This window comes from Diadema antillarum, unplaced genomic scaffold, assembly GCF_040938485.1.
Source record: "Diadema antillarum isolate AM-2024a unplaced genomic scaffold, OU_Dant_1.0 scf00000036, whole genome shotgun sequence".
In the NCBI taxonomy this organism is placed as follows: Eukaryota; Metazoa; Echinodermata; class Echinoidea; order Diadematoida; family Diadematidae; genus Diadema; species Diadema antillarum.
Genome location: NW_027270925.1, coordinates 462,803 through 488,050, shown reverse-complemented (window position 1 = coordinate 488,050; position 25,248 = coordinate 462,803). Strand labels below are relative to the sequence as shown.

Below are 25,248 nucleotides of genomic sequence, written 5' to 3'. Positions count from 1 at the left end.
GGCTTTTCCTTTTCACTTCATGCTGTAATCGCTTTTTCCGTGGGATACTCTGTTGAAATATAATGGTTCACGGGATGCTTGAATGATTCAACCTATGGCAGCGAGAAAAAAAAAGCGTCCTGTATGGGGTAACTTCGATACAGCGCACTGTGTTACATTATTAGTGGTCAGCAGATTGTATGTCTCCTGCCAAGAATTTGTCTGCTAGAAAACTGTTCAGTCACTGCCTGCGATTCCTTTTCGTCTGAGTGAAGGCTACAGTCATAGTCTTTTTCTTCGGGTATCGTCGATAATTGCTTCTCGATATCACCGCTACCGATCACAGTCCATCCTCGCAATCTGCCATCGGCTGAACTGGCTATCGAGGGGCGAGGCAACAGTTGGATGGGTCGAGTTGAGATTCCCGAGATGGTCAAGATGCCAGAGGGTACTAGCGACGCGCTCCCGACAACATTTCCTTTGGGTCGTCGGTAGTACCGACGTACGAAGGGGAACAGGATCCCAGACTCAACAATGAGTAAAATGCACTGCAGAACTGAATGTACGAGATCAGGTAGAGAACACAACAACACTGTTTAATCAATGTGTTAGAACCTATAGCAAGATGAATTTACTTCGACATCGTTTTATTCCTGCTGAATATAAAGTTGCAGAGATCGAAGTCTTTTACGACCAATGAGAACGTTTTGTATTACGCTAAATGACAATTGCAATCTCCAACGGTATTACGGAGTGGGCGAATCCAACCTCTATTCCATTCTTCTGTACGTATGAAAATGCATTTGATATTTGGAATGCATTTTTTTTTTTTTTGGCACTAAAGTTTTTTTTTTGTACACTTCATGGGGTACGCCTCATACAAGCTTTTTGGTTTCTAGAAACTGCCCTAGTTATGAAGGCATGCAGATATTTGAAATGTAAGTGCATAAACCAGTGTGAGAGACGTGTTGTCTGAGAAATTTTCACGTCCAATTAATTCTCAACGTCCACAATAACTGAAAACTATCAGATTTAAAATTTTTTACAAAATTTGAAAATTTCTCGCGATTTTTGATAATCGTCCAGGGAAACACCGTCTGTAGGTGATGGGAAAATGTTGGCTGCAAGACACATCCATCGTCTCTACTATATCATGTAGGTCCGACAAAAATGGTCACTAAAGACAGCCGCACACTATACGACTTTTCGTCGCACGACTTACAGATTTTGGATCCGAAATAGATTACAATATCCTAAGAATAAACACGCTTGTTTATTTCTGATTCAAAGTCGCTTGGTCGTGCGACCAAAAGTCGTACAGCATTGTATAGTGTGCGGCGGGCTTTTAAGAAGCGCGTGTTTCTCCGTTTTACCATTTGCACGAGCTTGGTTGGTGTACGGAAGCGCGCATCCAAGGAATCTTAACCGCATGAACAGTCCGAGAACGGCTGGCTGCACGTTGCAGACGAGAATGCCTAGCTTGATGAAGGTGAACTTGACCCCGATATTGAACTTTTCCAGGTGTTCCGTGGACGCCGTGTACAGCATGTTGAGGCCCATCATCGCAATCATCGACGACAGGATGTTTGCGATGTTGACGAAGGTGAACGGTTCGTCTTCGTCAAGCTGGGATGTAAACAACCGAAATCAAGATAAAATTAAAGAACTAGAAAATGTCGCTAGAAATGTCGCCTCAGCTACATCACACAATGCTCCCACTAGGTCAATACAGTACATCTTGACAATATGTGAGACCACAGTTTCACATTGTGGGCAAGAAATTGAAATGACATGTTTGAAAATCTGATGGCACAATCCCAAGTGCGTACACATACTTTGAACTTAGTTCAGTTTGGCTGGCAAAATTCTGAGAACAATATTAAAGATTTTTATTTCTTATGTTTCGTGACTGGACTTGCTGTGCACTGTTCAAATGCAATTTTGCTAAAATTCGACCTCGTGATCATACTGACAATGTTTGGCGATTAGTGTCCTAACCTACCCAATTTATTCAAAACTGCACCAGAGATTTCAACTCTTGATTCCATGAATTTACATACAAATTGCACGGACCTTGAGCAATTCAGAACTTATATGATGTAAATAGTGAAATTTGTGCATTTTCACTTGACCTTTAGCCCCATGACCCAAAAGCTTTTTCAAATGATAACTATCTGGTAATAATATACACTTACTCTCATGAAAATACTTTGGCAATGCAGTTTGAAAATATGGATAAAACCGTAAAATCTGAGCATATTTCAAGTGAACTTTGACCCCATCGTCCAAAGCTTTCCTAAATGCGGTAATACGTCGTGTGTATAGCCAACCAAGTTTGATAAAGTGTATACATTGAATAATTTTCAAAGTATGGAGAGAATAGTGTAACTTCAGCATTAAATAATGCAGTTTCAGCACATACCTGTCCTTTGACGATTGACCTTTGACCCATGACCCTAAACTTATCAAGAAAATCATTGTCAGCCAATGCGTGGATCATGAAAATATACTTCGAGCCATTTCCGAGATACGGATTGAAAGTGCAATTTTAGCGTTTTCACTCGTCCTTTAATCTTTGACCTTTGACCTCTTGGCCCAAAATTTCCCCCAGAGAATCCTTAACTGATAATAGATGCATACATAAAGTTTCATGAAAATACATTTACGTCTTATGGTGTAAGTGAAATTTTATATTTTTACTTTGACTTATGACCTTTGACCACGGGCACGTGTGCCCACTTATTCGTATGATAAGTCAGGTACGGGATGGTAGATTTCAATGTTTCTTTAGTTATTAAGTACGCTGTCCACAAAAACTGCGACTGATGGACGGACGGACAACCCGAAAACATTATGCCTCCGTCAATTCTTCTTGGCGGAGGTAAAAAAAAATATGATATGATATTCCATTAAAATAAAGGGTAATGAACGCTGGTGATCCTGTTTATGATGATACAAGATAATGCTGTCCGCATACAAGTACAACGTTGATGAAGAACATCGACATAAAGTTTGTTGAACTCTCCAACATCTCGTCATGATGCTCAGTTCTGTTTATACAGTGTTTGCGTTGATCGTCTGGCGCGACACGCGATCATGAGTCTGTCGTTCTCTCGGCTGAGAGTTTCGCACTACCGATTGACCTGAGCAACTAAAACATGCATACGCACCCTCCTTCGGTAATTAGGTCCGGGATCTTTAGAACGCAACAACATCTTGGTTCCTCAGAACACATTGCGATAGTAGAACATGATTTCTTTGTATTTCGACATCCTCTTCACAACACATTATTTGTTATCTGCATTTTTTGTTTACAGAATGATATGAAGCCTTATATTTGCATTGATATCAGCTTTCAGCAAAAAGACAAGTGTTGCAATCTTTCGCATGATAGAGACCAGCATTGGAGGGGAAACAGAACAAAATGAAACAAAACCGTTAATTTCCTTCAGGTATAACAGCCATGTCCTGTATAATCTAGATTTGAATAGATTTGAAAACCCATGGCGCAAACAACACACATCCTGTTTGAGAAGACCATGTATCAGTAAACTTTGGCATCTGTACGTAGATTTTGACGTCAAACACACAACAAAGTAATATCGCACAGCAGAGAGCGATAACCTTATAGGATGACTACACACTGTACAACTAATGCTGTATGTGCAGTTTTCTTTGGAGTTCAGTATGTGCATCAGTTCACACATATTTAGTAGTGTATAGTAGTAGTAGTAGTAGTAGTAGTAGTAATAGTAGTAGTTGTTGTCGTTGTTATAGTAATAATAAGGATAATTGATAATGGTAACAATAATACATCATAGTACACACAAAAAAAAGTCTGAGTCAAATGACTCATTTGCGTGAGTTTTCAGTTTGTCCGTGAGGCGACACACTTTTTCCAATTATTGAGTCTTTTCACTCACGCTTACTGAGTCACTTGACTCAGTAGAGAAACAGCCGAGTCACACAGCTGAGTCAAATGACTCATTTGCGTGAGTCTTCAGTTTGTCCGTGTGGTGACACACTTTTGCCGAATATTGAGTCTTTTTACTCACTAAAGTCATTAAATGAGTCAAGTGACTCAGTATGCTGAGTCAAGTGACTCACTGTGTGAGAATCGAAACGCAAAATGATTGAAACGTCTCTTGTTCAGCATGGTGATCCAGTCACTGACCTACGCATGCAGCACGACGGTAGACGGAGTAGGGAATCAGATCCTATATCTTGCGGTAGCCTATAATCCTATTCCTAACCTATTCCTAACTTATTCCTAATACCTAACTACATATCACGAGACAATGCTTCTAATATATACCCATGTCGTAAAATTGTATTTATGTATGTGATTACTGTTTTGAAATAGATTATCTATTCATTTATTCAAGACTTCTGATAACAGAGCTGAATATTTCATAAATTGTATGAAATTATAAATATTTAAAAATCAAATACAATTAAATACAATTTACCATCCGCGACAAAATCAGAAATACATTTCAGAAAATGTTTTCTGAAAAAATAGTTAATTCCTTTGCTTGAAGTTATTACATGATCGACTCATTGGACTCGCATGTCACATAAAATGCGTCGGTTGACTCATTTATAACAGTTACTGAGTCAAATAGAGATGATGCAATATGAGTCATCGATTTCGTGACTCATTATTGTAATTCCGTGTGAGTCATTTTACTCGTTAGATTCGATAAAACGAGTCTTTTTACTCAGAAGAACTTTAAAGATGTGTCACAACAGCAATGACTCAGAAGATTTTTGACCTAAAATGAGTCAACTGACTCGGGTAATTTTTTGTGTGTATATTGCAATCATTACATGTATTATAATCATATGTTACATATATATACACATATATATATACTACTTATACATATATGATTATACATACACAAACACTATATTATATATATATATATATATATATATATATATGTCACTATGAATATAGTGGTATACTGCTATTTCTATGCAATTTGTTGGCTTTTTTTTTTGTATTTAGAGCGTATTACAGGTGTGATAAATTATGACAAGTGATGTCGCAGGAGGTTGAAAGCTTAAAAGAATCTGTCATCCTGCGACACGAAGATATCATTTGACATCATTAAATATTGATCTTTAATTCACTTGTTTGACAAGTTAATCGTGTGCACACCACACCATTGAGAGAAGCGTATCTCTTACCCGACTCGTTAAATACACGCCATCTAACCACACCACCACCCCGATGAAAGAAGTAACAGGTTTGAAAATGGCTGTTTGCAGGACGGCAATTTTTAGCCACTTGAAGCTTCGTCTAGATAAGAGCAGAAAAACAGAGTGTATAGAGGAAAAACAAAGTTAATTATGAGATCAAATTAATTGTCCCTACTAGTTTTGATGGAACGTTATTGCACGCTTGCAATGACAATAATATGTACTAAATTTACAAATTTTATGTATTACATTCCATGGATGTATGTTGCAAATACACTATATAACACTAAGTTTCAACACTATATAAATTGTGTTGAAACTTAGTTAATGAAATGAAATGAAATGAAATGAAATGAAATGAAATGAAATGAAATGCTTAATGAAATGAAATGAAATGATCCAGCACATAAAAGCACATATACGTTTTTACGCAATAATCCCGGCATCAAAACACAAAACAGGTCATGTACTTACAGTGGAAATTGAAATGACGATGGCAATTGTGATAATAATTGAAACGATGACGATTTATGATGACAATATCATGACTTTATGATGACATGAATATGATATAAAAGTACAAACAGTAATAAGATCAGTGAGATAATCAGTTGTAGGTTTGCAAGTGTGTTTGTTTTTGTTTTGTAGTTGCCATGCTACACTGCAAAAAGTCCGGTGTTAAAAAGTGAACACCGAGCTGGTGTTAAATTTTCGGTGCTCATTTATGGTGTTAAATTAACACCTCCGGGTGTCATTTCCAAACATAAAACTGTTTTTTGAAGAGTTTCTTAGTAACTGCACTTCTTGTTGATTTTTAATTTAAACAAGACGATCAAGAATTTTACATTAAAATACTAGATTTTTGAAAAAATGTGAAAATAAATTTATACCACAGTAACGCCAGCTGGTGTGGTCTCTTATTGAAGCTGGTCGGGTGTTAAACCATTGATATTAAACCAACAAATATCAAATCAGCACCATGTGGTGTCATTTTTGAATTAACACCAGTACAGTGTCAAAATATCACCAGATACAGTGTCAAATTAACACCACGAAGTGTCAGGTGTCATTTTCTACACCTGTGGGTGTGGTCCTCTATTAACACTTGATCGGTGTTAAATTTAACACCCATGGTGTTAAATCTAACATCGATGTTTTTACAGTGTATTTTCATGGTCCTTTCAAGAACAATAAATGCTCTTCCAGTCACACGGCGAGAAGACTGTATAATGTCATCAATCCAAAATCACATCATAGTCTCTCACTTAGCTGTAAGACGCAGCCTGAAGTTAAAAGAAGCAACATTATTGAAGCCAGTTGACCTGCGGAGCATTTCTGTAAAGTAGACACGTCTTTTTGCCCTGTACTCTTTGAACGCTAATTTGTTGTAATCCCAAATTCGAATCTTGCCCGGAGCATGCATCCACGGACATAATGTCTTTCCGATTAGTTTTCCTTTGATGGAGGTGTAAAATGGCTTATAGGTACTTTGTATCGGTGAGGTAATTATGATGGTATAGACCGTTAAGTGGAGGAGCAGTGCCATCAAAGGAGAGGTATACCCGGGGTAATGAGATCGCAATTATCTTTGAGAGCAAGATAACTGCAGTCCCCTGCAGAGTAAAAGCAGGCAATATTGAAAGGCGTGTCCTGTGCATCTTCGACAGAGTGCCGTGTTCATCCATTATGGCATCCCTATTTTGACCTTTTTTTATAATAAACTTGCGTCTTTTTTTTTTTGGGGGGGGGGGGGGGGGGGGGAAAGAGATGTTCGTTATTCCGAAGCTTCAATAATCCGAAAATGAAATAAGGTGAATTCGTTATTCCGAAACACACAAATTCGCTGAAATTCCCGATACCTGGATGTTCGTTAGTCCGAATTTGTGGCGTTATTCTTTCTGAAGGTTCGTAATTCCGAAGGTTCGTTTGTCCGAAAATGAAATGAGGCTCGTCATTCCAAAGGTGCGATTTTCCGAAAATGAAAAAAGGAAAAGGGTTTGTTATTTCGAAGAAAAAAAAATCTGCCTACCAACGAACCTTCGGAATGATGAAAATGATTTCCTTTTAGGATAAACGAACCTTCGAAATAACGAACTCTATTCCATTTTTAGATTAACTATAACCTTTGGAATAACGAACTTTAGCCCCTTTCACTCGTGTAATGCTGTATTGTGTGATGCTTAAGAACAATTAATCAGCTCTTTAGCTGATGTTAATTAAAGATTAGCACTAATGTTATTCTTTCTTTGTTTGTTTGTTTGTTTGTTTGTTTTTTATATGACAAGCTTCTTTGCATCATGATTCAATAAATTATTTCACTTTTTTTTTTTGCTCGCTACCAGTATTATCACCCTGTCCTTACAGCTGAGAGTATTGAAATGCTCCATTTTGTTTTCATATCCAATACGGAAGAAGACACTTTCTCCTATTCTGCGACTCTGTCTCCCTCATCCGTTCCCATGGTGATGGACCGCCGACACTGATACATCAGGCAACAATGTTTACCGTCCTATCATTTCAAAAGCTTGTAAAGATCACCTCCTGCAGCGTGCAAGTTTTGATATCAAATTTTGTGCAGAACACATTTCATCATTCTTTTTTATCCTTTAATTACTGGAACTGCAACAGCAAGTGAAATCCGATGTCATAACAAGCATTCTCATCCTAAACGATGAGTTGCAATTTTATCTATCTCTTTCAGTCATAGTAATTTCAGACAACAATAATGTTTATAAGTGTCTTTTTATGACGTATAAAACTTGTAAAGATCACCTCTTGCATTGTGCAATCCTTGATATCAATTTTCCACAAAAGATATTTCATCATTCTTTTTTTTTTATCCTCTATTATTGTTGGAACTGCAACAGCAAGTGAAATCGGATGTCATAAAGCAATATCATCCTAAATGATTAGTTGTAATTCCACCTATCTCTTTTCATAGTTGAAATGTCGGACCAAAATGATGTTTATACGTGTTTTTTCATGACTTGTAATTACTTCCACTTTCATTTAATAGCACTGAATCGATATATAAGGCAATCGCATTGCAATCACACACGTCGAGATACATGACTTGTCGGCACGTGTTTTTACAAGTGAGCGGGCATAATACCTTTGATAAACTCGAGACGCGTTCGGGTATATCAAGCATGTCACCCAGTCAGAGTATAAATTAAACATCTTGAATATACCTATCTTCCAAACGTCATCTGCCAATATAATGTTAGATGGGCTGTTGGTTGTCTAGGTTAAATCAAGACGTCATTCTCGTGCATTCTGAAGAACTCATGTGCGTTTTCACTCCTACAGTATAATAGATCCAAGTATGACACATAAAGGTATACCGAGAATTCAAAAACACCTTGTTCGATTGTATAAAGTCTGTTAATCTAAAAAAAAAGCACTAAAAACGCGTGAAAGTCACTGTATACTTTGTATTAGTAACACAAACAACGCTGTCAGCTCACAGACACACCGGAACCTTCAGCTTTTGAAGCGAGACGAATTCATCACATCAAATTCGGTAACGGAATAAAAGTCACTCAGACATGCATGATTTTTCTTGATGCTTCAAGAACAGAAATTGCTTTAGAAAGAGAGGATTGTGGTATCACCATTTGTAAGCGGTCCTGGAAATGACTACAGTTTGTGGAAAGAAGACCCTAGAAAGAGGAGAGTGGATGAGGGAAGTGACATAGGAAGAGTGTACGGAAGGCAAATCGTGACAGTAGAAGGGCAGCGGTGAGCTGGAAGTCGAGGTTGCACTAATGGAAACGGAAGGATAGGAGGCAGGAAGAGTTGTAATGAAGAATAAAGCGAGAATCAGGGTAAAGGGTTTGTGAGTCGGTGGAAGGAAAGAGATGAACTAGAAAGAAGGAAGTAGTTTGGGAAGGGGGAAGGTTGGAAATTCATGGAGAAAAAGGAGAGAAGTGATGATGATGTGAATTTCTGAACGATGATTAAAGAAATAAAGCGAGAAAACGGAACCGGCGCGCGATGGAGAAGGCGGACGATGAAACATGGAACCGAAAACAACCGAAAACCGAAAAGTAAGAAAGGAGGAGGGGGGGGGGGGGTGCATCCTATGAAGGACTTCTTTGGGAGAGAGCTATGGGAGAGAAACAAAAACAATGAAAAGTGTATTCTTAAAAATGACTCCTGAAAACTGCTTAAATGCAAAGCTAATATAGCAAGCTAAGTGGTTCTGGGGCAATATACTCCCTGGACAATTATCACCGAGCCTTCCCCTGCCCCTTACCCTAATCCTATAATCCTGAAACTAATCCTAACCCTAACCCAAACTCTAACCCTGAACCTAACCCTAACCCCAATTTTTTTTTTTGGGGGGGGGGAGTAATTTCCCTGAAATTATGGTTTTCACATATATATCTGGCTGGAGAAAGGACATACTCGTATAAATACATTCTTAATACATATTAATCTATGTGTATATGCATAACTATTATATGGATATATATACATATATATATATATATATATATATATATACATATACACACACACACACACATATATATATATATATATACATATACACACACACACATATATATATATATATATACACATATATATATATATGAATTTTACTTGTGGGGAGGGGGGCTCACAAGATAGACAGGGTAACAAAATACTGTGTCAGTGCAATGAATGCGCCGCTTATTAACTGCGAGGGATATCTATTGGTGTCGGGCTTAACCCAAAATGCATTTGCCCTTTCTTTTCGACACCATCAAAATTTCCTCTAAAAATATCTGTTGACGTCATTTTCCTCACAGAATATTTGTTGTTAATCATGACGACATTTCATCCTTTATATACACACTCTATGATTTTTTTAATGGCTTAATGTTGACGTCTCACCTGCCTTTGTCTTGGAATAAGAAAGAACGACAGTTAATTGCTCACGATGGTGTCATGTTAAACTCTTACACTGGTATGGTCACTGATAATAATAATTAAATGAATTAAATAAAACACGATTATCAGTTTTTGTTATATATAGTTCTAATTAGATTTCAAGACAATATATGTGTATATGTATCATAATGCGATTGATCAAATTCCGTGTGGTATTATATGGTATTGATCGAGAAGATGACTGGGGATCCAAATTCTCGTTGCCATAACGATGATGATGTTGGTGGTGGTGGCGAAGCCAGTGATGATACCGCAGGAAGGACAACAGGCATGAACGACTTGTAACACAACTATGAAATGATGAAACCAACAAGAGCAAGTTGTAGATTATTAAAGATTTACCTTGTTAGTCTTTTTCTAGGGAGACATCGATCACAGCAGCAGAATAGAGGAGCGCTTGCCAGAGAGAAAGAAGTGTTTTCAGCCGAGAAGGAGACTACCATCTCTTTGTAGCCGCCATAATAGTTCACCAAGATGATCAAGAATTTGAACATCGTGAAGGAGAAGCATCTGCATTTTACGAGATAGAGAGTAACATTCAGATCACTTTGAAGTGCATTCAATATCATTGTTTCTGTTTAGGTCTTTTTATCTGATCAAGATCGAAATATGGTTCAATGTTCAGTTTCCTCTCTTTTGAAAGGTTCCTCACGCTAAACCTACGAGATCTGCCAGAAAACAATGTCAATTGTCGCCTGCTTTTTTTGGTCAGTTGTGAGTTAAAGGGATAGTACAGTTTTGGTTGAGATGAGAATTTGGGCTTTTAAAGTTTTGCAAGATACCAGAAAACACTTATGATATAGCACAGAGCATACCATTTTAAGAGCATTTCAAAGTTTATTTGATGAAAATCGGGTTTGGAATAACTGAAACATCCAAAAACAAAATAAAACAAAGCTATTGTTCCAAAGTGTGGGTCCCACACTTTATTAGAATCGCTCTTTTTGGATATCTCAGCCATTTCAAAACCAATTTTTATCAAATAAACGTTAAATTTCTCATAGAATTGCATGCTCTTTCATATTTCGTATGAGATTTCTTATTATCTCACCTAAAAATGTTAGAAACCTGAAATTAGGTCTCAACCAGCACTGTACAGTCCCTTTAAGCTCTTCTCTTTCAATATCTATTTATGACATTATGTTTAGAAGTCAAACACAAACATACAAGCCTTCTTAACTAATACTGACATGCATGACATTGGAGAGAACTTTAATATATCTTATATAACTTTTCCCAATATTTTCGATAAGACGTGCAGAATGTGAACAGTTGCAGTTCATTTTTGTTGTTGCTGTTGCCATTATGCTGGGTAGTGATTTTACTCAAAGACCCTTTATTCAGTGCACCGTAATTACAAGAAAGAAAAAAATGTTTGCAAATTAGTGTCACGACTTGATGTTTTTCCCTCCCCCTCTCAATCTCTCCTTCTCTCTCTCTATCTCTCTCTCTCTCTCTCTCTTTAGGATTAATGGGTTTTAGTCGATCAGTTCAGTATCAAAGAATCATTAGAATTCGACCTCTTTCTAGCTTTCAGAATGAATCTTTGTTTGTTCATTTTCATCACTAATTTAAGTAGAAGTAAAAACCCTGCTTTAAAGGAAGAAAAGTATGCCGGGTGAACGAAATGTGGTAATGTCGTCCACATTTTTAGAATGTCTCAACTACATTAATTTCATGCCGGGGGAAAAGACAAACAAGATATTTGTTTCATCCATCGAGTCAAGAACACTTTGGAGCGGGAAAACACATACAAGGGCAAACACAGCAACCTTCACCGTCACTGCCCGCCATCTTCTCAGCACAAAAGAGTATACGCATTGTGATTTTTGTTTGCATACACGAGATAATGAAGGAACGACTGGTGTACTTACAGTGATGCGATCAGGTGGCAGAAGCTAGCGGAGATGGGCGAGTAGATGCCCGGTAGGACCACGCAACTCATTACCTGTCGAACGAGCAAGGTCAAATGCAGCGATCGAGACAAAGACTCACAAACATGTCTGCCTACTGTGTTTTTAGTACATTTTAAATGTTTTCGTCAATCTCATATCTGCGTGTTAGACTCATACACGGGCTCAATGTCAAACAAGAACTTGCCCTTGCTGCCTCAACAACTATTGCAACAGTAACAACAAAAACACACTACTTATTCTTTGACTGCCATCTCAAAGTCACTTTACTAGTTCTTTAAACAACAAAGACGATTATCTAAAATCAAAACTGTTTGAAAACTTTTATCTACTAAGAATTTCTTATCCGAAATCATGTAGATGAATACGTCGGCAGAGCTGTTGATTTGTGTATCATATTTCATAATTTTGTATACCTAAAGAGCATGCAAAGTTTTATGATACAACACTACAGATCATTAAGGTGGCACTCCCCCCCCCCCCCCCACACACACACATTAAAGTATGCTGCGCGAAATAAGATTGTAAATTCTACAAGCTTTGTCTTTTTAGTGGGTCCCTCCATTTTTTGTTTAAGTTTGCTTATTATTTCATCTTTATCGCTTCAGTTCTCATGACAACGTATTACTACAAGGTTCCACAATTATTTCATACTCTTAACCTTTTTCTCTGTAACAAAAGAAGGCAAATTCATGTTTATGTTCTTTTCGAGAAATGAAATAAAATTTGAATTTCACTGAATTTCATTAATAGAAGGGTAAATGGTAAACAGGCCATATTGTAGTTTATCTTTAAACTTACTTATGACGAATGATATATTACGCTGCCTTGAGTATACTATGGTTGTTTGAGAAACGACTTGAACAGTGCCTTCATCGACGTAACTATACGGCCTGAGACCCTGTGAGAAGGAAGGACCCTCTTGAAAATCCTGGCGAAGCTCAGTTACCATCTTTAATACTCTGTTTAGCCCGATAAGATGCTTCCACTTGTCCACGGAGATATGAAGGTTCCATATCATTATAATTGTTGTTATGATTTATATGACCAGGTAAAGAATATAGGATACATAAACATTAGAAACATGAAACATAGACCAGAATTGATATTACAAAGGGATACACTGTACTGTACATGTTACACAAAATGAAAATGGAATAAATGGAGACAACAAGAGGGTCAAGGCACACAAAAGTAAAGACATTAACTATTGCCCGTAGGCATGTGAACCCACACATGCTGCCCCTAAGAAACAATTCGTTAACAATCATTCAAAACTAAGAGATCATCACTCGACTCCTGACTCCCACCCCTTGACCCCATGGCCCACATCAATCTTCAAAACATGAAAAACAACAATAGAATCATTTTGTCACACAATTCGAACTGTGCAATATCAACAACAGCGTTCATATTATAGTCGAGCAATTGAACATGTGTTCAATCTCCCATCCTGTTCGAAATCTTTTTCTCCATTGTTTTCTGTGCTGCACAAGACCCTGCCTTCGGAACACCCAGATGACATAAAACCTTCGCACAAGGTTTGACGGAAACTTCCTCAGTCCTTCCAGACTCTGAGCCAAGACAAAGATAAGTGTGGGACTCCTCTGTGGCCAGTGCACAAGAGGCGGAGGAGAAACTATGATATTCTCAAAGGGGGTTTCGGAGAAATCCACTGTCGAAGGTGGCTGGAGGAGAAGGCTTTCAACTTTACTTATGCGTGCACCCATGACTGGCACGCTGGCCTATCACAACGCAGGACCATCGCAGATGCTGCTCCCAACCAGACATCCAGTGTAAGACTCCACGGTTTGTATAGGGACCATAAGCTGCCTATACCGACTACAATTATTCATATTATTAGTTGCGGGTCATGCTCTCTATTCCCTTTTATTTGTAAGGATCTTGATGAATTTAAACAACTTTTGTCCATTGTAACGAAGGTTTGTGTTTTCTTTGAAGGTATATTTTATCACTGCTTTAAAGATGATGATAGCAATATATAGTGAGAAGAACCCAAATCTATGACTAGACGACCATACAGAGTTTACATTTCTTTAAAGATTGCTATCTTTATTGTAGTCATCATCACTCATAACTCACCTTCTTCTCCTTCTCTTCGAATATCCTTATGAATGAATGTTGCATTATCAAGACATTATTTTAATGATATGATGTAATAAACAATTGGTGTCCTTTACCCAGAGTAGCCTCTTCAGTGTTGTCGCTACTCTACCAGAGGGCCCTTCCATTATTATTACCGCAGCGTTGCCAGGTACCCATTTATACACCATGGTCAAGACGGACATGATTGGTAAACAAATCTTGTCCAAGAACGTAAATGGGCATTTGCCGGGATTCGAACTCGGGACCTTCCATTGAACATAAAGAGTCTTATCCGCCATGCCACAGTACTTCCAGCTATTGTGAAACACTATAGGCCTAGCAGGAGCGGAAAAAAAATGTTTGTTAGTCAAACAATATATATTAATTTTTGACAAAATGTGACGATGCTCGTCACCTCACTAACCGGAAACACCGCAATCATCCACCAGGTCGTGATCCGATGATTGGAAACTGTCGAAGGTCGAACCCTCTTGTCGAGGAAACGCGCAGCTTCGATGAGGAGGACGACCAGGAAAACCGTGATCGCTGTACAGACAATGATGATCGTCAAAGCAATGGGCTGTTCGCTCAGGTCTGGCGGTCAAGAGAGCAAAATAATGATGAGACCATTATCTACATTTTCAACTCATTGACAAAATTGCCCTACATTGACGTAAATAAGCACTGAATTGATCAGTGTTTTATTGGTAGCCATGATAAAAAAATCATGGGCGTACATACTCGAGCAGGATTCGAGCAGGATTCTATATTTTCTTTGTAATCGAGCTTTCACTATCAGATTTATGTTAGATGGATTTGTAAAAAAAGAGAGAAAAAACAAGAAACCATGTAACTTGGGTAAAATGAGTGAGTCATAGCAAGATTCGATTTGCAATGAATACTTATTTATGATAATAATGTTGTTTCCCTTATCGAAGTAAGCCTCTTTAGTAATGCCACTGCTCTACCAATCTACCATTTGTATACCACAGTGTTCATACTCAGTACACCTGGTTGAAGAATGATGTTATCCATATACAAGTTTTAATATATCAACTCTTTCAGTAACTTATTTCTTTGTCTTGGGGCACAGTTTAGGTGGGTATGCTCTTACCGAAATGAATATGTGGATTGAGTGGGTGTAAAAGTATTATAAGAACAAATGAGCGAAGTTTGAAGAGAATCGGACAAGTCGGTGGAAAGTTATAACCTTTCAACGTGTCGGTATATACAGCCATCGCTTGAGCAGTCACGAACTGCGCAGTTCGTGCTATGGCTACTCTTTGTTACTCTTTACCACTTTAATGACTTTTTGTATCCCATTATTTCGTACTTCTGAATCATGTCATTCACCCCTCGTCTACTCGTTTTATGTACACCACGCGTCTGGCCATCTGCTCTATAATACATGATAAATGATAGTAATATAGTCATCATTCAATATGTGTATGGCCAAAGAAAACGTTGATACATCTTCATAAAATTTCCGTTTTGACAGAATTTATCTACAGCATTATTTTCACACTGCCTATTACCTATCGTTAATGGAACATTTTCACTTTTTACGATACATTCTATCTCGCTGCCGTCGCCCACTCCGTACTTCATTTTTCAGAGAAGTTTGGTTCGAGGGAGAAAACAGGCTAAAAATCCCTCCCCTAAAAGCTCATTCCTGGTTTTATTAACTTCCTGTCTTGTCGTAAAATAATCTTTCTTTGAATAGAAAGGCATAAAGAAACTACACATGAAAGTCCATCCAATCTTTCTGGAACCAGTGATCACTAAAATTTGCGAGGGCTTGATAAACTTTTTCATTACTTTTTCTTCTAAATCGCTGTGTTACTCTCCAAGAAAGAACTGTTTGATGACATTTGATAAGTTTGAATTCAACGATTATCTTTTTTTTTTTGTATTAATAGGAATGGAAAGAAGCACCAATATAACTGATACTTTCTAAATTACAGATTGCTAAGGTTTAAGTTTTAAGACTGATTTATAGGCGGAAGCTCAAGGCTTATCGTATTCGAAAAATGATAATAGATATTATTACTTTCATCAATGAGTGTATTCATGTTATATATGCAACAAGACTGATAAAGATTATTTACTGCATAAAGAAACACAAAACATTCTGAGATAACTGAGCGAGCAGCTAACATCATACACTACATACACATACAGTTCGTGACTACTCTCTGTTGCTCTTTACCACTTAAATGACTTTTTGTATTCCAGTATTTTGTACTTCTGAATCATGTCATTCACCCTTCGTCTACTCGTTTTATGTACACCACGCGTCTGGCCACCTGCGCTATAATACATGATGAATGATAGTAATAATATAGTCATCATTCAATATGTGAATGGCCAAAGAAAACGTTGATACATCTTCATAAAATTTCCGTTTTGACAGAATTTATCTTCAGCATTATTTTCACACTGCCTATTACCTGTCGTTAATGGAACATTTTCACTTTTTACGATACATTCTATCTCGCTGCCGTCGCCCACTCCGTACTTCATTTTTCAGAGAAGTTTGGTTCGAGGGAGAAAACAGGCTAAAAATCCCTCCCCTAAAAGCTCATTCCTGGTTTTATTAACTTCCTGTCTTGTCGTAAAATAATCTTTCTTTGAATAGAAAGGCATAAAGAAACTACATATGAAAGTCCATCCAATCTTTCTGGAACCAGTGATCATTAAAATTTGCGAGGGCTTGATAAACTTTTTCATTACTTTTTCTTCTAAATCGCTGTGTTACTCTTCAAGAAAGAACTGTTTGATTACATTTGATAAGTTTGCATTCAACGATTATCTTTTTTTTTGTATTAATAGGAATGGAAAGAAGCACCAATATAACTGATACTTTCTAAATTACAGATTGCTAAGGTTTAAGTTTTAAGACTGATTTATAGGCGGAAGCTCAAGGCTTATCGTATTCGAAAAATGATAATAGATATTATTACTTTCATCAATGAGTGTATTCATGTTATATATGCAACAAGACTGATAAAGATTATTTACTGCATAAAGAAACACAAAACATTCTGAGATAACTGAGCGAGCAGCTAACATCATACACGACATACACATACAGTTCGTGACTACTCTCTGTTGCTCTTTACCACTTAAATGACTTTTTGTATTCCAGTATTTTGTACTTCTGAATCATGTCATTCACCCTTCGTCTACTCGTTTTATGTACACCACGCGTCTGGCCACCTGCGCTATAATACATGATGAATGATAGTAATAATATAGTCATCATTCAATATGTGAATGGCCAAAGAAAACGTTGATACACCTTCATAAAATTTCCGTTTTGACAGAATTTATCTTCAGCATTATTTTCACACTGCCTATTACCTGTCGTTAATGGAACATTTTCACTTTTTACGATACATTCTATCTCGCTGCCGTCGCCCAATCCGTACTTTATTTTTCAGAGAAGTTTGGTTCGAGGGAGAAAACAGGCTAAGAATCCCTCCCCTAAAAGCTCATTCCTGGTTTTATTAACTTCCTGTCTTGTCGTAAAATAATCTTTCTTTGAATAGAAAGGCATAAAGAAACTACATATGAAAGTCCATCCAATCTTTCTGGAACCAGTGATCATTAAAATTTGCGAGGGCTTGATAAACTTTTTCATTACTTTTTCTTCTAAATCGCTGTGTTACTCTTCAAGAAAGAACTGTTTGATTACATTTGATAAGTTTGCATTCAACGATTATCTTTTTTTTTTTGTATTAATAGGAATGGAAAGAAGCACCAATATAACTGATACTTTCTAAATTACAGATTGCTAAGGTTTAAGTTTTAAGACTGATTTACAGGCGGAAGCTCAAGGCTTATCGTATTCGAAAAATGATAATAGATATTATTACCTTCATCAATGAGTGTATTCATGTTATATATGCAACAAGACTGATAAAGATTATTTACTGCATAAAGAAACACAAAACATTCTTAGATAACTGAGCGAGCAGCTAACATCATACACGACATACACATACAGTTCGTGACTACTCTCTGTTGCTCTTTACCACTTAAATGACTTTTTGTATTCCAGTATTTTGTACTTCTGAATCATGTCATTCACCCTTCGTCTACTCGTTTTATGTACACCACGCGTCTGGCCACCTGCGCTATAATACATGATGAATGATAGTAATATAGTCATCATTCAATATGTGAATGGCCCAAGACAACGTTGGTACATCTCCATAAAATTTCCGTTTTGACAAAATTAATCTTCAGCATTATTTTCACACTGCCTATTACCTGTCGTTAATGGCAATTTTTCACTTTCTATCTCGCTTTAGTCGCCCACTCCGTACTGCATTTTTCAGAGAAGTTTGGTTCCAAGGAGAAAACAGGCTAAAAATCCCTTCCCTAAAAGCTAATTCATGATTTTATTGACTTCCTGTCTTGTCGGAAGATAATCTTTCTTTGAATACAAAGGCATAAAGAAACTACAAGTTTTCCGAGCTAGAGATAAAATATGACAGTCCATCAAATTTTCCTGGAATCATTAATCATTAAAATTTGCGGGGGCTTGATCAACTGTTTTATTACTTTTTCTTTTTAATCGATGTGTTACTCTTTAAGAAAAAAAGTTTGATAACTTTGTTCAGTTTAAATTTGATAATTATCTTTTTTATCTTAATGGGAATGGAAAAAGCACAAATATAACTGATACTTTCTAAACTTTTGATATGCTAACGTTTGAGTTTTAAAACTGATTAACAGGCGAAATTTCAACGATTATCGTATTTGAAAAATGATAATAATCAATGAGTATATTCTTATCTATATGCAACAAGATTTATAAAGGTTAGTCATAGCATAAAGAAACACAAAATATTCTGAGATAACTGAGCGAGCAGCTGACACCACACATAAAAATAAGACATAATGTTAAGGGATCGGTAAAACTTCCTGACAGGTATATCATGCTCTCATCAGATCCATACTTCTATGAATCGACCATAGTTAGTCAGAGAAATTTAGTAATTTTTATTTCAAAGCAATGACCATAATATCAGTAAAAAAAAGGTCTACTCTCTAAAAAACAAATCGAGTGAAAAATTTAACTCTTGGAGGAGTGAATACAAAAAGAGTGAATTTTTAGTGAACTTTGAGTGATAGAGTGACGTCAGGGATCACTCCAAAATCTTCGAGTGATCCCTGAGGTCACTCCAAAATGAGTAAAAATGAACATTTTCACTCGAAATTCACTCCAATTTCACTCTAAATTCACTCTTTTTTGTATTCACTCCTTCAAAAGTGAAAATTTTCACTCGATTTTTTTTAGAGAGTAATATTATTGTAATAACGATTGATGGTGATATTAATAATAGTTATGAATCCTTATCAATTAGGCCTATTCTATTGCTATCATAATTAGCATTGGCATCAATCATTAATGGTCCAACATCGTCATGATTTGTCAAAGTCAAAGCGCAAGATGATGTGATAAGCAGGATGATAACAGGTGTGAAAGATGAGTGAATAAAGCAAAGGTTCTTTCAAGTTTTACCCTGGAAGAGTTCTCTTGAACTCGGCACGGGTTGCAGTGTGCAGTTCTGATTCCCCATTGCAGTAGCTCTGGAGTCGACTTGGCGTAGACGTGCAACATAGTTGGCTCCGGTTAGCCACTCTGTCAGAGAAAAGTTATCACCTTAACACAACGTTTAGTGGTTCTCCCGGCGTTTCATGCAGAAAATAATGTGTAGATATTACACGCCACACATGGGACTAGACAAGAAGGACATAGAGCATCCACACTGGTACCATCTCCATCTAATCTTGTAAAAACAAAATAAGTACACTCAAATTACGTACGCATTTCGTAAATTGGCAAAGAGTTAGACTTTGCCTCTGTGTATGGCATCCTTGTGAGAAAGATAAATGTGTTTCAATTATCGTAAACACTCACCAAGCCTTGATTTCTGTTCACCACTACAGATTACAAGGTTTAATTTGTACAGTGTAGTTATGATAAAATCCAGACCATTAGCAGTTCTTGTGCATGCTGTGGTCTTTTTCATTAGTCATGTTATATACAACAAGCATGATCTTTGTAATTAGTTGATTACAGAATAAACAGGATGTGTCAATAGGAACCTTAAATGACCTTTCATCGCGTCGTTTTTGTGTCTTGACGTAGAACAATGGGGGACTTCTGTCAATCTACACGGGTATGTGGAAATCACAAAGCAAATTATGATCAGTGTCGTTAAGATATCAAAATCCTTGTGCCAGTCGTAAGGGTCAGTTTGTTTTGAAATGTGTGAACTTTGATTTGAAAATAAGACGGTTGATCTTCCTGTACGCCCAGTTCAGCGTGGAGATGGTCATGGCTGCGTACAAGTCAAATCAGTTTGTTCGGTGAAGTTATTGCGAAAAACGTCCCTGGTTACTTGACACTTCATTAGTTTGTTGGGTTGTAGAGTAAAGCCAAATACATTTTTCATCGATTTTATATTCACATCTAAAGTTTTAGAAAAAATGATATACACCAGAATTATCAATTCTTTTTTAATGTGCACAAAATATTCACAAATTGCCAGTTTGGTTTTCGAGAAAAACATAGTACCATCCACGCAGTTCTTCATTTTATTGATAAAGTTGTTAATGCAACTGACAACCATTCTCATTTAATTAGTATATTCTTGGACTTCTCCAAGGCCTTCGATACAATTAATCATAACATTTTACTCCACAAGTTATCGCACTATGGAATACGCGGGAAGGCCTTGGAGTGGTTTAAGAGTTATTTAGCTAACAGAAAACAGTTTGTTTCAATTAAAGATAATAATTCAGTTATAAGAGATGTTAAGTGTGGCGTTCCACAGGGAAGTCTTTTAGGGCCGCTGTTATTAATAATATATATCAATGATTTTTCCTCTGTTTCAGAGTTACTCTCTTTTATACACTTTGCTGATGATACCAGTGTTTTTCTTGCCCATAACGATATCGATGTTCTTGTTCAACAAGTTAATACGGAATTGAAAAAAGTGACCAACTGGGTCAGAGCTAACAAGTTATCATTGAATGTTAAAAAATGCTTTTCAGCAATACTGTTGATTCTTTGAATTCAGAAATAGTTCTGAATGATTGTTATTTAGAAAGTGTGTCATATTTTAAATTTCTTGGTATTTTTGTAGATAATAAACTTTCTTGAAAAATACATATTGATCATTTTGTTATCTGCAAAATTATTTCTCGCAATATAGGTGTTATGAACAGACTGAAATTTTATATTCCTGAAAAGACCTTACTAGTGTTATACTCCTCTTTGATACTCCCTTACCTTAATTATGGAATTTTATATAGCTTGGGGCAATACTCATCAGACGCTGCTGAATAGAGTGTTATTACTGCAAAAGAAAGCACTCCTTATCATTTCCAATTCTCCCACACGTTCACATACAAATGCATTGTTTGACTGTTATATATTAAAAATTTTTATTTAACTTAGGTCAATTTATGTATATGTATGATAACAGTTTACTCCCACTTATCTTTGGTTCTATGTTCCAAAAAATCAATCATTCCATAATTACCCCACCCGACGCTCAAACGAGTTTCATTTACCACTTCTTCGAACGATTCTAGCAAAGAATACACTTATTTACACTGGACCAAATTATTGGAATTCCCTGAATCATGATCTAAAATCTGCTCCTTCTATATACTCATTTAAAAGGAGATTAAAGTTTTTTCTTTTATAATCTTATAATGACGACTCCCAGAATCAGATAAGTTTATAGGCTTACTTTGGTACCCGTCCGCAATATCTGCATTGCCGTTCTTTTTATTATTGTTGCTATTGCCTAAGCCTTGACTATAAGATCTTCTTTAACCTATACTTCGCAGTTGAAGGCTTTGTTCTATATTCTTTTTTCTTCTTCTTCTTCTTTTTCTTCTTCTCTTTCTTCCTCAAACCTCCGAGGATCGTTGTCTTTGTCTTTGTTGCATATTCCTGTCTATTCTGTTACCTCTTTATCATGCTATAGTTTTGTTTCCTCTTGTGTCGTCTAGTCAGTTTTTTTCCTACAAGTAGTCTTGTTGCTGTCTCAGTCTTGTTTTATGCTCATTACTCGGTTTGTTGTTGTTTTATGTATAACTGTTTGTCCGTCAGTCTCTTAGTGGGCTGCCAAACTTTTTTCTGACAAGCTTTTTTGTGCCGATTTGTTGTTGTTTTCAATTCAATTTTTGCATCGGGCTTTTAATACAAGAGGGGCCCACACTTTACAAGCTTTGTCTTTTTAGTGGGTCCCTCCGTTTTTTCACACAGTGCATATACTGACAACTATTTCACTTTCGTTGAATACCTCAGCAACTATTGTAATGTATCGCTACTCTTAGTTTTTTTCTTTTATTGTGTTTACTCTGTACAATTGTATGTATTGTTTCTGTCACTCAAGAAAGTGAGGTTTATGTTTGTATATTGTGGAAAAAACGAATAAATTTGAACTTGAACTTGAACTTGAACATCATTATCATTATTGATGTTGTTGTTTTATACATGCACCACAAATTTGACTTCTTTTCCAGCTGATCTACGTTTTATTGTGATGAATATGATGGAATAAAGTGTTAGAATTTTCCAATTTGTGGGTATACGATATGTTTATGGATATATATGCATATGTGAATTGTGTGTGTGTGTGTGTGTACAGCACTAATTATTAACTCTATATTATTATCACTTTTCTTTTTGTATCGTAAGTCTTCATTTGACAACAATAGAGTGCGGGTCCGAGCATGGTAGGGTGAAGGATGAGTGTATTTTCCCCTACTCGTTGCAGGAACCTTTGCAAAATTTGTGAAACAAGATTCGAAGTATGCAAAATTAGAATACATGTACTTGAAAATGTATTCATAAGATGAATCGATTTGAATCATTGATCAATCATTATTATACATATTTATTAATCTGCTATCATATTTCGATACCATACTATAACTACTAATATACTAACTAATCATAGATTTTAAAGTTTGCTGGTCATCTCCAGAAAATGTAAATCTAGTACAAAAAACGAAAACAAAACAAATTATATATAGATATTGATAAGTATAAATTGTGTGTTAAGTTTACAACTTTGCGATCTTCTCGCAAGAAACAAAGTGATCTTATTATGAAATAGTTCAAGGTCAAGTTTATTTCCATTTTTCGACAATAGCATAATATACGTCTCACTTTCTTTAGTGACAGAAATAATGTAAACGAGACAATGTGGATCGATCAAAGTAAACAATAATTGAAACCTTGTTAGTACAGATACATTGTAATGAGTACAGATGTAATGACAGTGTGAGTGCATAACCAACATTTGACAGATGAATAGAATCACACACACACACACACATATATATATATATATATATATACATATATATATTCATTAATATATATGTATTCATTTATATATATATATATATATATATATATGCTGATTTTAACTGATTCAGAGGTACAAATGAGATCATCATTGTTATAAGTTCACTGTACGTTACTATGAATACTGTATAATAACCATGAGAACATATTAATTGAAACAATTATTGTGTGGCGGAAAATTTTTCGTCAGAACGCATTTTATTGCTGAAATCCTCAATACGCGGATTTCTGTCGATACTAGCTATACCTATGTCTTCAATAATGATGACTTCGATTTTGCTTTTAAGCAAAGAAATGCATATTTCTTTTTTGGATAACACTTCACATCCCTTAGATACCAGGTTTATTATAATCTAGACGGTGCAAAGTGCACTGTATATATGAATATAGACTTGGTGAAAGATACTATATAAACCGTAAGCTCATTGAAAAGAAAAATCTTTACTAGAAAATCACGCCATTTCCTCGTGACCACTTTATTTTGTTCCTGTTTGTGAACTAAGGATTCTCTAAAGAGAAATGTCCCTTCAATACACCTGGTCGCTTGTTTTCATAGATAAGAAAGTCAAAATTTGTTAATTTCACACTCATGTCTGCCTCCCCCCCCCCCCCCATCTACTTCTCTCAACATTTACGTCTGTTTGCTGTTAACACGCGGGACCCACTATCTACAAGCTTCGCTTTTTAGTGGGTCCCCCATCTCCATTTTTCAAATCATTTATCAATGAAATATTTCATTTCTTTAATTATCGTCGAAAGTCTTATGTACCCTGCTTTTTGGACTACCGTGATGTTCACATCTATTTCATTTTGATCACATTGTGCGTATGTGTGTTATTGATTACTAGTATGTTGGAGATGGAGGGGAAAAAATAGACCTGAACTTAACTTTGCACTTCTCTCTTCCTTTCCTCTTCTCTCTCCCCTCTCCCTCCCTCTCACTCTATCTCTCTGCCCGTCTTGACTTTGTCTGTCTGTCCCCTCTGTTTCTTTCTTTCTGTTTTTATGACTCCACACTCTTTTATTCTTTTTATCTCCAAAACGCTGTGACAGTTACCAAAATACAGGAGCTGAGTATACCTGCCGAAAACCCTCCGCTGAGCTGAATTAGTTGGTAAACAGCGGTGGATGACGAACAAAACCCGTTAATTCGGGGGGGGGGGGGAATATAAGAAAAAAAAACTTCAGAGAAATCATACGCTTTCTGGAATTTCCAACTTGGGCTTGAGGTCTGGATTTATCTCTAATCAAAATTCAGGATACTGAAAATGCTTGAACTCTTTTTTTTTCCCCTTATACATAATCTTGAACCCATATCATATGTTTGCAACCGTAGACTGAAGTATATAAAAACCTTAGTTACTATGGTAACAATGAAATATTACCTATGATTGGCTATTGCCCATTCGTCAAAAAGAAAATTTCACTCATATACATGTATATATGATATATATATATATATATATATATATATATACTGCTTTTTGTAATCTGCCTCACGAAACTGGATCCAGATGTTACTAAACCTTTGCAAAACATGATTTCATGGTGTGTGTGGGTTTTTATATAGTCGTGTCTCACCTTGTAGTTTCCTCTCAATATGCCTTTTAGTAACTGTGTTAGTAGAGTATAATGTAGCTTTGACGTCACACTCATAAATATTTCGATATACTGGCGGGAGCCAAATGACTAAAC

The 25,248-nt window shown here is 36.4% G+C and overlaps 1 protein-coding gene across 1 annotated transcript; it reads right to left on the bottom strand.

Moving 5' to 3' along the window:
- Positions 1–167: 167 nt before the first annotated feature.
- LOC139745616 (organic solute transporter subunit alpha-like) lies at positions 168–15,755 on the bottom strand. The gene is made up of 7 exons (XM_071656020.1): positions 15,719–15,755; positions 14,572–14,741; positions 12,003–12,076; positions 10,471–10,638; positions 5,176–5,287; positions 1,353–1,605; positions 168–535 (listed from the first exon to the last, which is right to left on the bottom strand). Exons 1-7 carry the CDS (start codon positions 15,753–15,755, stop codon positions 168–170), a joined length of 1,182 nt encoding a protein of 393 aa, XP_071512121.1.
- Between the last annotated feature and the right edge of the window lie 9,493 nt (positions 15,756–25,248).